This window comes from Arvicola amphibius, chromosome 2 (assembly GCF_903992535.2).
Source record: "Arvicola amphibius chromosome 2, mArvAmp1.2, whole genome shotgun sequence".
Lineage (NCBI taxonomy): Eukaryota > Metazoa > Chordata > Mammalia > Rodentia > Cricetidae > Arvicola > Arvicola amphibius.
In genome coordinates this window covers 47,301,677-47,314,791 of record NC_052048.2, presented here as the reverse complement: position 1 = coordinate 47,314,791, position 13,115 = coordinate 47,301,677, and the positions used below count along the sequence as shown (strand labels likewise).

The 13,115-nt window shown below is 42.6% G+C and overlaps 1 protein-coding gene across 1 annotated transcript in view; it reads right to left on the bottom strand.

The window, feature by feature from the left end:
• Positions 1 to 13,115, bottom strand: part of Shq1 (SHQ1, H/ACA ribonucleoprotein assembly factor) — a 104,330-nt gene that overhangs the window by 79,202 nt on the left and 12,013 nt on the right. Inside the window, exons 5-6 of the mRNA XM_038319470.1 lie at positions 8,443 to 8,555; positions 1,605 to 1,732 (exon numbers count right to left, since the gene is read on the bottom strand). Of these exons, the coding sequence (XP_038175398.1) occupies positions 1,605 to 1,732; positions 8,443 to 8,555 (241 nt within the window). The remainder of the gene's footprint in view (positions 1 to 1,604; positions 1,733 to 8,442; positions 8,556 to 13,115) is intronic.

The following is a 13,115-nucleotide window of genomic DNA, read 5'->3' as shown; positions in this document are numbered from 1 at the left end:
AGACTAAGAATACAGCTTGGGGTGGGGTGGGGTGGGGTGGGGGTACAATTTGGGGGTAAAAGTGTATGTTTAAAATATATAAGGCCGTGGGTTTGACAGTCAACACAAAAATTCATGTGAAATACACTCAAAACTGTAAACAGTAATAGTTTTTAGAAGAAGAAACCTAGAGAAGGAAAGCGTAACTGGATTCTTTTTTTTAAAAACTCTTTTGGGGCCACCACCCAGCTCCGAAATAAATACACCGAGATTTATTCTTAAACTATGAATGCACAGTCTTAGGTTGGCTTATTTCTAGCCTGTTTTTCTAACTTAAATTACCCTGTTTCTCTTTAACTACATTTTGCCTCTGAGCTTTTAACCTTTCATTATTCTACATATCTTTCTTTCCTTCTTACTCTATGACTGGCTGGGTGGCTGGCCCCTGGCATCCTCCTCTCCTCCTTTTCTTACTCCTCCCTCTTTCCCTATTCTCAAGCCCAGATTTCTATTTCTCCTATTTATTCTTTCTGCCTGGCAGCCCCGCCTATCCTTTCTCCTGCATTGCTATTGGCCATTCGGTTCTTTATTAGACAATCAGGTGTTTTAGGCAGGCAAAGTAACACAGCTTTACAGAGTTAAACAAATGTAACATAAAAGAATGCCAACACATCTTTGCATCATCAAACAAGTATTCCACAGCACAAACAAATGTAAAACCCCTTAAACCAATATTCCACAACAGGAAAGTTTATATTCCATTTACTGTTCTTCGGAATATTTATTCTTACCTATGCACTCCTTTCATTAAATGCTGAAATTTAGTTTTAGTATATAAAGAAAAGCCAAGTCACCTATCAGACAACGTAGGACTCCTGCTCTGATCTAACTGAAACCATTATGACTCTACTCTACAGACTTAGAACAAGCAGTTTGTGCTGGACTAATGATGAGAACATACGCACCCAAGAAAGGACTCTGGTAATGCTTATCTTCACATGGGACAGTCACATCTTGTGGCTTGTGAAATCCCCACCTCAACATTCTACAGTACAAACTGTTTCACCATGCTCTGGAAACTGTGATGGAAAGACAGCTATTCTGGCTTCCTCATCCTGAGAATAAACAGAGGAGGCCACATCCATTCATGTACGAGAGCAAAGGCGTAGCCTGCGCCTCCCCTACTCATACTCATGTGTCCTCAGCACAGGGCATGGTCCTATCTCTCAAGCACATTCTTCAACTATAAATGTATGTCAATATCCTTATTTCTAAAAAGAAATCAATTCAAAAACTTAAAAAGCTACCACTGAGTCTAAGGTAAAATCTACTTCATAAGAATTTCCCAACAAACAATAGCTGAATGATTTAGTGTAGAATTTTAAAGCACAGGATTAACACCTGGAACCTGTGCAAGCAGCACAGGCTATGACACCATACAGTTTAAATACCAGCAGAGAAAAGCAAACAAATGAGGCACAATTAGCAACCAAAAATCCCATTTTCACAATGAAAAGCAATTAAAATCATATGCCATACAACATGAAAGGCAGTGGCTTGGCACAGCGATGAGAGTTTTAAAAATCACAAATGTTCACAATGAAAAACTCATTTGAGTTTCTTACCTAATGCAGCATCATCTCCTTGCTCTTGGCTCTTTCCCAAAGAGGCCATCATTTTTGCATGTGCATCATTCCACCAAGGATTGTACTTCAAAATCTGTTCGACTGCCTCATCTTCAAAGAAGTCAGCTCTGCTCACAAACAAATGGTCTTATTACATCAGATTACACTGGTTTCCGTTCTTTTTTTATAATCTTAATTTATCACACTTGCACAGAAATAGAGATTACATTGACTCAATACACAACCTGAGAGAAGACTGAGTGTTGCGCTGACTTTCTTTATGGTCGCTAATCCCATAAAGCAAAAGGCAACTAAACTGAAGGAACAGTAGTCGTTTCTGATCTCTTCCACAGAAGGCACGAGGAGGAGCCTCCTACCTTGAGGTCTCAGTGGAGCTGAAGTGAATCTGAACACTGACTGCGCTGCAGTCTAGAACCAATGCTGGGTTCATAAGCAGCACAGATCTGAGAGATGCTATGATAAAACCTTTCAGACCCAGCGTTCACTCATGGAGACGGTGGGACAGAACTAAAGGGAGATCACCAACTCCAGTTGGAATGGGACTGATGGATCATGCGACCAAACCCGTCTCTCTGAATGTGGCCAACAGCGGGGGCTGACTGAGAAGCAAAGGACAATGGTGCTGGGCTCTGATTCTTCTGCATGGACGGGCTCTGTGGGAGCCTTCTCAGCTTGGTCGATCACCTTCCTGGACCTGGGGGGAGTTGGGAGGACCTTGGACTTAGCATAGAGTGGGGAACCCTGATGGCTCCTTGGCCTTGAGAGGGAGGGAGGGGAGGTATGGGTGGAGGGAAGGGGAGGGAAGGGGGAGGAGGAGCGGAGGGAGGGGGGAGGAGGAGGGAAGGAGATGGAAATTTTTAAATATAAAAAAAAATAAACCATGAGGAAAAAAAAAAAAACGCAAACAGATGAAGAGGAAATTCAGGACGCATATTTCCACAGGCAACTAATGACTGCTGAGAAGGGGGAAATTAGTCTTTTCCGGGGATGAGCCCCCAAGTGGCTATCTAATATAAATGATCAGCCCTAAAATCACATACATAGAGGCAACATTAAAAAGACTCACAGGCTTTGGGCATGAGAGAGAGAGAATAATCAAAGAAAAAGAGGTCATAAATTTGAGAGAGAGTATGGAGAAATGTATCAGAGCCATTAAGAGGGAAAGGACAAGGGAAAGGTTGGAGGAAGAAAAGGGGAAAATAATACATTATATTTTAATTAAAAATTTAAAAATTATCAAGAAGAAAAAGGAAAGACTGTGTGCCATATTCTAAGCTCCATGTTAGGCACTAGGTTCCTCTGTTCACAAGACACAAACTGCCCAGGCCCTTGTACAATTTATAGTCCCACCGGAGACACAAGTATGGCAGAATGCTGTAACACAGCAGCAAAAAATCCTATAGCAAAACAAAACTGACACATTTAAGGGCCTTGGGGGAAATACTATTTCAATCAACAGTTGAAAGGCAATTAAGAGTTCACATTAAGGGGGCTGGCGAGATGGCTCAGGGGTTAAGAGCACTGGCTGCTCTTCTAGAGAACCTGGGTTCAATTCCCAACATTCACATGGCAGTTCACAACTGTCTATAATTCCTGTTCCAGGGGATCCACTGCCCTCACACAGACATACATGCAGGCAAAACACCAATGTACATAAAATACAAATGAATAAATTATTTTTTTAAAAAAGATTTCATATTAAGAGAGTTAGGAGAGGAACTGGAGAGATGGCTCAGCAGTTAACAGCAGGCACTGCCTTTGCAGAGGATCTGATTTTGGTTCTCAGACTCCACACAAGGCAGCTCACAACCACCTGTCACTCTGGCTCCAAGGATCCACCTCCCTCTTCGGGCCTCTATAGGCACTGCATCCTGTGTACAACCCCACACTCAGATCACACATGGATGCATAATTTAAACTAGAAAATAAAATCTAAAAAAATAAGAGAGAGTAGCCTGAGCTCAAATAACAGAAATACCTAGAAAACAAGGATCACATTGAAGAAGAATTGCCAAGATAATTTGAAAATAAGATACTGATAACAATAACCTTCCAGGCATGGCCTTCCATGGCCTACAGACTGCAAACACCTCAGAGTAGCTATCAATTAGATCTAATACAATAATGTAAATTTACTTTATATATACACATATACATGTATACATGTATACACATACACACACATACGTAACTCATTGCCTGCTTCTTGACTGTGAACTTTGTAGATGACAAAACACAAGGTAAAAGGTTGGACACACATAAAAGCCATACTAGGAATACCCCTAAGGTCACTGAACACAGGGCATGCATCTTAGAGGGGCAATTCTAAAGAAGTAGAAGCTGTGCCAGAACAGGATGGTGGCAGAGGCCAGGGAACAAAGCAGGTGCATCTGATATATAAGAATAAGGTAGGGTCCTCAAGAAGCAGGGGCTGAGGAACTTTGAGAATCAGAGCAATGGCCAGGACTTGGCTCAGCAATGCAGAGGACAACAGTGCTCTTCATGGAGACAGTGCCCCAAGAGGTTGAAAGATATGAGGAGAGGGTTAACAACTTCTACCTGAGACAGGTTAAGTTTGATGTATCCATCTAGGACATATAAATATACAGCTGGACACACAAGTCTGATACTCAAGAGCGAGGCTAAAGTCATAAGCACTGGGAGCAAGGAAGAGGAAAGAATCGCGCAGGAAGAACCAGTCCTGTGAGAGAGCAGGTCTCAGAAACACCGAGGACACAAAGGAAAAGCGCTCACCTGAAGGAGGACTCATGAGAGAAAAAGCAAACCACCTCTACCCCATCCTTCTGCCCCAGTAAGGTCCTCCAAGATGATAAACTGGCTATTTTGAATAAAAATTCTCAGATACCATTTCAAGAATCCAGACGTGATGGGTTATTCTGTTTTCCATTTTTATATTGTACTGGAGATTGACTCTCATGTTTCATACATGCTGGGTAGGTGCTCTACCACTAGTTACAGCCCTATATCCCTAGCCTGCTTTTTATTTCTTATTTTGAGATAGTCTCACTAAGTTGCCTAGATGGCTTTGAAATCACATCATAGCTCAGGCAGGCCTTGAACTTGTGATCTCTACACCTTCCACTTGCTTCTTCATAGTCCTCATTGCTGTTCTAGCCTCCAGTGTACCTAGGATCATGGGCCTGCACCATCAGGCCCAGCCAATGGTTTATCTTTATTTACACTGTCTATGAATTAAGGGTTGCATGAACATGATTTGTGACTGACTAACCATCTACATTCCCCAATCAATTATTTTCACATTTTAAAATGTCACTGTACTCACTCAATGTCCTCCATACACACAGCAACAGTAGACCAACGACCTGCCACAAGGGCTCCACTACTTAATAAGAACCACGGGCCTACACGGACATTCGGAACACAAAGTGGTTAAAAAAAAAAGTGTACTACCCAGGAGAGCACTGAGGAGGCGTCCTCACCAGGCGAAGGTGAAAGGTCTATGGAAGTGATGTCTGAGCACAGCCTTGAAGGTCAGTTGTTCGCGAAATGAGGCAGGGAGAGAAAGCCAGCAAGGAGCCTGCATGAGTGAAGGAAGCCCATGAGAAACAGCGACATGCGAACGCCAGCTGTTGCCTCGGTATAAAGCAAGGGCAAGGGGCAAAGGTGAACGGACAGAGCAGGGCAGTGGGAACACAAGTATCAGCTGCTGCCTGGAGATGAAGCATCGGCACGGGGGCCAGAGTGAACTGACGGGAGGAGCAGGGTCCGGCTCACAGAGAACACTTGATATCACGCTAAGGAGAGAGAAGCGGCTGAGGCCAAAGAACACCAAGCAGGGGTGGAGGCAGATTTCACTTGAGAGCATCAGCCTCATAGCTGACAGATCTAAAGAAGTCCAGACAGAAGGCTGTCAGGCGTCAGGAGAAGGCTACTAGAAGCCATGTGAGAGGAGCGCAAGAAACGTGCAGTAGAGAAAATCACAGAAGACAAATGGCCACCCTTTCCACCCTCCCAAATCCTACCTAAAGTCTACTTAATACATCAAAAAAAAAAAAAAAAAGCCCAAACCAATGCATCAACTCTTTACAAAAAGTCCTAATAATGAAAATATACCACAATTAAAAATGACATTCCAAAAAAGCTTGGTCATTTTTGTTTCTTCATTATCTTACAGATGTTTAAAATGTTGATTAAATCCTTCTGTTCTCACCAAATAAGGAAGATTTTATAAATTGGTTATAATATTTAATATTCCCAAGAATCAAAAACAAATGTAGGAAGAAAAAACAATATCCTAAGGAAAAGGAATACAAACATTTGGCTGTACACAAAGGTGAAAGATTACTACGGAATACTTGAAGATACTGTCTACAGACTTTAGTATAAAAATAACACCTGAGCCAACAAAAGGCTCACAGGTAAAAGCGCTACCACCAAAGACTGATGACCCAAGTTTGATACCCATGGTGGAAGAAGAGAGGACCAAACCCTGAAAATGTCCTCTGACTTCCACATTTGATGACATAGTACACACCTGCACTCAACACACACGTGAGATAAATAAGTCTAAACTGATATCCAAAAGGAATAAATCATTAAAAAAAGAAGAATCAGAAACAATGAGATTTACAGATCACGACGAACAGTACTTTCTCAGGCCGCAGAACACCCTAAAAGAATAACTAAACTGCATTAGATCCTGACTTTACAACAGATTTCAAAATAGTTATAACCCAAAAGTAGCTAGATTTCACTTTGAATCTTAGTCCTAAGTTAGTCTGGCTTACTCTGTCCTGCTTAGAATAAAATCACACTCGTTTTCTTAAAGTCCTTTCAAAATCTGACATCATCCCTCTTCTTAAGAAATGGAAAGAATATTCCATGAGAACTATTCCAGCAAATGAGTTTCTGGGCCAAATGAGATGGTTGAGTGGGTCGAGGCATTTGCCAAGCCTGACAACCTGAGTTCAATCCCTGGGAACCAACATGGTGGGAGATTAGAGTCCTGCAAGTTGTTCTATGATCTCCACATGTGTTATGACACACCTACGTACACCACGCCCCCCCCCCAAATGTAGTTTAAATTTTTTAAAGAAGCTTCTGAATAAAGTAGCACAGGAAATGGAGGAAAACAGGGCCTGCTTAGACTATCATGCTGCCAAATATAAATTTCAATATCCTAATCCTCTCAGGCCACAAACATACTCTTCCAGGCAGTTCCTCTAATTAAGCTCCCTTGCACTTGAAATTCCAGCCTTGGAAAGCTCATTCTGTTTTCATACTGGCTGAGAAATTTGCTGACAATGAAATTTCTACTTTAAATATTCAGCATGATTCTAAATGGGTTTCCTCAAATTACTCTTCAGTGGACCTTTAAAACCACCATTGAAGAGATAAAAGTAATTAGAAATGGCAGTCTAAATGGAGCCGCGTCTCTCAGATGTCCTCCACAGTATAACACAGCCCTCTCTCGGCTTCCCTTAGGATGTTCAACAGTTCACCATTCATCACCACGCGTCACTCATTCCATTTGCACATCACAAGACTCACTTCTGCTCTTCCAATTAGTATCCCACTGGGTCACAGGAGAGAGAATGTTAATCACAAGAGCAATGGCAGTTAAAGAGGAATAGTGTACATAAAAGGGAAATACAGAGTGACAACGGAGCCTCTTGTCGAGTTTTACCCAACCCACTTAGTAGTAGTGTGACCTTGGACAAGTCCCTTCACCTCTCTTCTCCTTGTGAAAATGAAATGAAATAATCCTGAGGGGACTTGATAAGCTGAAAACATTGTACAAAAATATTGGGAAGTAGTGATAATAGTTATATGGGTAACATTTTTGAAATCACTGGCCCAGAGCCTGAAAAAAATAATAAATGAGGGTTATGTCAACATATAAATTATACTCATCCTACACACACCCTAGAAGAGCCAGGTAATCAGAGGCCCAGTGAAATGCAAAAAAGTGCTGCTACCTTGGTCAGTAAGAGACAGCACGTCTCTACTTTGATAAGTTCCTTATGCAAATATAGTTCTGATTATGGCAAAGGTCACAACAGATGCAGGCGGAAAATACAGCAGAACTAAGACTGAGTTCTAATGATACTCTACCAAGAGTAACTATCTAGTCACTGTAGATAAATGTTCTAGGAAGATCCCAGACTAGCAAGAACTATAGCACATGTAGACCTGGATTCTTATGGAAATCAAGACATTCATTCACATACACAAATGACCATGACAAAAATTCTACCTGTAAGAAGTACAAACAAACACTCTTATGAGTCTGATGTGTTGAAATCTGGTAAGGAAATCATAAAAGAGTATTAAGAGTGTTCCCTTGCTAGTATAAACTAAGTAGCAAGTTTACAAAGGCCCCCCAAGTACAGGTTAGGTGAAATATGAATTAGGGTTAGTGCCGTCACTAATTCCAGGATCTAAAGCACGTATGTCTGGGACACTGAGGGGCTGGGGAGATGGCTCACTTAGTAGTAGAGTGCTTGCCATGCAAACACAAGGACCTGAGTTCAGACCCCTAGCACTTTCCAGCACTACAGCCCAGTGCATGGAAGACAGAGATAAGTGGATTCTTGGAGCTTACTGGCCAGGCCTGATGGGCCAGCCTAGCTGAATGGGTGAGCTCTGGATTCAGTGAGACCCTGTCTCTGGAGATAAAGCAGAATGATTGAAGAAGTCACCCATTGTCAGGTTTGGCTTCCATGTGCACATGCACACATAGCTACACAAACACATACATATACTCACAGATTCTGGAAAAAAAATTAAGGAAGAGTTAAATACCTATTTAACTGCCACGAAAGTTAATACTCACAGATAATGATCCGGGTCAAATTTGGCCAGCTCAGCAGCCAGGCGTTTCTGCCTTCGTTCAGTCACAGGAGTGAAATCTGGATCCTTAATATCAATAACCTCACTCAGTTCATCCTAAAAACACCAGAACAAGAATGTAAACTATCTCCAATCTTTAGCATTTAAAAGTCAAATGGGGGGTTGGGGTGGGGAGATGGCTCAGTGGTTAAGAGCTCTTGCAGCTTTTCCAAAGGTCTCAGGTTCAATTCCTAGCACCCAGATCACAACTATCTGTAACTCCAGTTCCAGGGAATCTGGTACCCTCACACTCACACACATGCAGGCAAAACATCAATGCACATAAAAATAAATAAAAAGCCAGGCATGGAGGTGCATGCCTTAAATCTTAGCAATTGGAGAGGCAGAGGCAGGGGTATCTCTACGAGTTTAAAGCCTGGTCTACAAAGAGAGTTATAGGACAACCAGGGCTGTTACAGAGAAATCCTGTCTCACAATATATATTATATATAAAACCAAACTGGGAGAAGGGAGGAGAAACATCAAAGCATGGAAGAATCTGCCTGATTACTATCCCTAGAGTGTGAAACAGCTTGTAATATTTAAATTCAGATCTAACAAACAGGTGTAGAGCATGCCTTTGCTCCCAGCACTTGGAAGACAAAGTTGGGCAGATCTCTCTGAGTTCGAGGCCAGTCTATTCTACATAGCAAGTCCCAAGCCAGCCAGAGCTACACAATGAGATCTTATTGCAAAAAACAAAAAGCAAAATCAAACAAACAAAAACCCATAAATGTTTGAATCTATTTATAGTGATATTTTATTAACATTTAACACAAAGGATCACGGCGCTTGCCCCCAAGCCTGACCACCTGATCCCTAGAACCTATAAAGTAGAAGGGGAGAAAACTCCAAGAAGTTGTCATCATGACTCCACAGACATCCTGGGGCATACAACTGTCACCATGCTGAAGCAGGTGCATGTGTGTGTGCACACACACAAGCTGACTCCACAGACATCCTGGGGCATACAACTGCCACCATGCTGTAGCAGGTGCATGTATGTGCGCACACACACAAGCATATACATACATATTTAGTTGAAAATTTTAAACCAAAGCGGGGTGGTGGTGGTACACTCCTTTAATCCCAGCACCTGGGAGGCAGAGGCAGATGGATCTCTGTGAGTTCGAGGCCAGCCTGGTCTACAAGAGCTAGTTTCAGAACAGGCTTTAAAGCTACAGAGAAACCCTGTCTCAGAAAAAAAAAAATTAACCAAGAAGCAGAATTGAATACACTCTTACAAACATGTAAGAACATTTAATTTTCCATTCATTTCCCTTTTTAGCCCTAGAGATCTGAAAGTTCCTGAAGATAGGAGGGTGTGAGTATCCAACATCTACAGAGAGTCTTGGCTTTCTTCCCACTATCTAGCTCAAAGAAAGAAACCCTGTACTGTCTACTTTGTAAATATGGCTGCCATGCAGACCTGACCACCTGAGTTCAGTTCTTGGAAACCACATAGCAATAGATGAAGAAGATCAACTCTATGAAGCTGGCCTCTGACCTCCATTCCCAAAGGCACAAATTAAAAAAAAAAAAAAAAATTAAGGATTTTTATGAGTAATTCTGGTCTTTGGCTTTCCACTTGAAAGTTTAAAAATCTAAGCCAAGATGTGCTTATGTGAACATGCAGCATGTTTCCCAAGCAGAATTCTACAGAACAGACACACGCAGGAATTGTAAAGTGAAGAAACCTCATAAATCCAAAATACTCCCCAAACTGTGGCTTTCTTCTGTGTTTACTCGCACATCTATCACCTCCAGGTAAGCACAGAACTGGAAGGAACACACAGGATGCAAGCAGAACGCAATCAAGCGGTACCCGGGAGAGCTGTGCATGTGAACTGTCCCAAAAGACTTGTAAATGGAAAGGACAGCAGTAAAGGGAATCACATACACAAAAAGAAAACAGAGACAAAGCCTTTCAAGTCAGTAGTCCGAGGATATTGAGCAAGTCCCTTCACTTTTTTATGTCATCCAAAAAAAAAAAAGAACGAAACAGTGACATGAGCACACTTTAAAGCTGATGGTCAGAATGCAAGATTACTAAAACTAGACTATGGGGAGTCATCAGGGCCCAGTCTCCCTACACAACCATAATTTCCAAACAATAAAAAAGAGTTCTGGGGCCAGAGAAACGGCTCCGTGGGTAATCTGACTGAGTTCAATCCCCCGGACCCTCATGGTGGAAAGAGAGAACTGACCTAAAAGCTGTCTGTCCTCTGACCTCCTCCTGAAAACCAAGGCATGTAAACAGGTCCAGGCACACATACTCACACCAAATAAATATCTATAAAGGCTAAAACTAAAATAAACTCTTCCTTTCTTATCACAAAGCGTGTAGGTCTTAACCGAAGTACATTCAAATATTAACGAAGGGATCCAGTGACCTTTTTGGAAGCTACTGGATCAACTAGAATATCTTAATACTTTCAAATACAAACATTTGAGGCAAGAACCAGACTAATGGCTGTCCACAAACATAAAATTTACATTCCAAAGTTCCTTTGCAGTTTACTTCTTGCAGACTTGGGATGCATTTTCCTACAGAAATCCTTTTATAAACAGTAGTTAAGAGTCTCAGGGCAGCCCTCAAGTTTATGCAATTCATAATAAATTGAAACAGAACAGTCATGATGCAAAGAGCTCAACAAGCACGCAGCGAAGTTTCCATGGGAAAAACTCGCAGTATCTATAGCTGAATCCACCAGAACACCTTCTCCCCAGGAGCACAGCATTGGCTCTTCTTCCCTCCTTGGAGGCAAGGGCACATGTGGACAAAGACCTCGGGAGGGGAGGCAGTACAATGAATCCACAGGGCCTGCCTTGGCTGAATACCACTATGGGGGCCATTTCCTTCTCGTAGTCTGCAAACCCACAGCATGGCATCATCCCTCCCTCAGCTCATCACATGGCCTCATCTCCTCCCTCTGTGATTAGAGGGGCCTACATACAAAATCCATGTAGATAGCATCTTTAATCACAGCTGCCAAGTTCTTCTGCCATGTAATGTAAAACCTTTACAGGACAAGTAATCACATGACGTCGTTTTGCTCTTCTTGGGGAAGGGAATGGCATTTGGAGCCACATGCTACTATTAATATTAAATAAAATAATACAGGCCTAAACGCACTCACTAATGTCAGATTCCCTGTTCTCTCTGTCTCCATTCCATGGCTGTTCCGTTACTCACTGGCTTCTACTGAGAACACAAATCCTCCTTCCCCTTCAGTTTCCTTACTCGCTAGCAGTAATCAAATTGAGTGTGTGGGAGGGGAGAGGGGAGAACAACTAATTATTGCACCTGGACAGACTTAAGGTCATGAACGGGCTATAATCTGTGAGGACCGACAGAAAACTCTCTTTCAGAGGGTAAACGGACTCTCGGAACCCAGATTCCTTGCTCTACATCACAAGCCCAGATTGCCTTTCAAACCAATGCCAGCCTTTCCCTCTGGCCCAAGTCCACTAGAGGGCCACACACAGATCTCTTTTCATTTATGGACATATACATCTGTCTCCACTCTGACCCTCTGCATCTACAGTGCCCTTGTCATCATAACTCCATGCATGTCCCATCCTCCAAGGGGCCTCCTCTGGGCATCCTCATCAAAACGGTCCCCAGGTTCATATACCACCATTTTCTTCCACCTGCTACTATTGCCATTAGCCTATTTACTGTCTACATGATGACTGTCCATTTTCTCCATCGAATGTTTCATGGGGAGGGGTCTAGTCCACCTTCTTTTTCACTGCACGCTCAGTGTGTAGTGGCTAACTTATGTTAACTTAACACAAACTATAGTTTTGGGTTTTGATATTTCAAGACAAGGTTTCTCTGTGTAGCCTTGTCTATCTTAGAACTCACTCTGTAGACCACCCTAGTCTCGAACTCAGAGATCTGCCTGCTTCTGCCAAGATTAAAGGCATGCACCACCACTGCCCAGCTATCATAAACTATAGTTATCAGAGAAAAGGAGTCTCAGTTGAGAAAATGTCTCCAGAAGATCAGGCTGTAGAAAAGCTGGTAGGACATTTTCTTAGTCGCTGATACGGGAAGGCCCAGCTCTTATGGGTGGTGCCATCTCTGGGCTGGTGATCCTGGGTTCTATAAGCAGGTTTAGAAGCCATGAGGAGCAAACCAGGGCACTCCTCCATGGCCTCTGCATCAGTTTCTGCCTCCAGGTTCCTACCCTATTTGAGTTTCTGTCTTGGTTTCCTTCAGTGGAAGTGTAAACCAAACAAACCCTTTCCTCCCCAACTTGCTTTCGGTGATGGTGTTTCCTCACAGCAATCGTAACCCTAACTAGAACAGTGTGTTTGGCAGTCAGAAAGAAATCACTACTGAGTGCATAGTGCAGAGGCTGTGGACTGGTCTGGTTGCTGGACTAGAGATCCAGTAATGAGTATACATATATAAAGTCCCCAACTTCATGGGATGAACTGGAAAAAAAGCAACTCTTTCCAGCCCCAGCTCTGCTCCCCGCTAGTCTACTGACTCAAGGCCACCACAGCAATGAAGCAGATAGATCACACCATGTGACTATTCCCAGCAGGGCCACCCTGCCTGCACTGTTCTATGCACATACATACCATGGCCTTCCTCAAACTGGA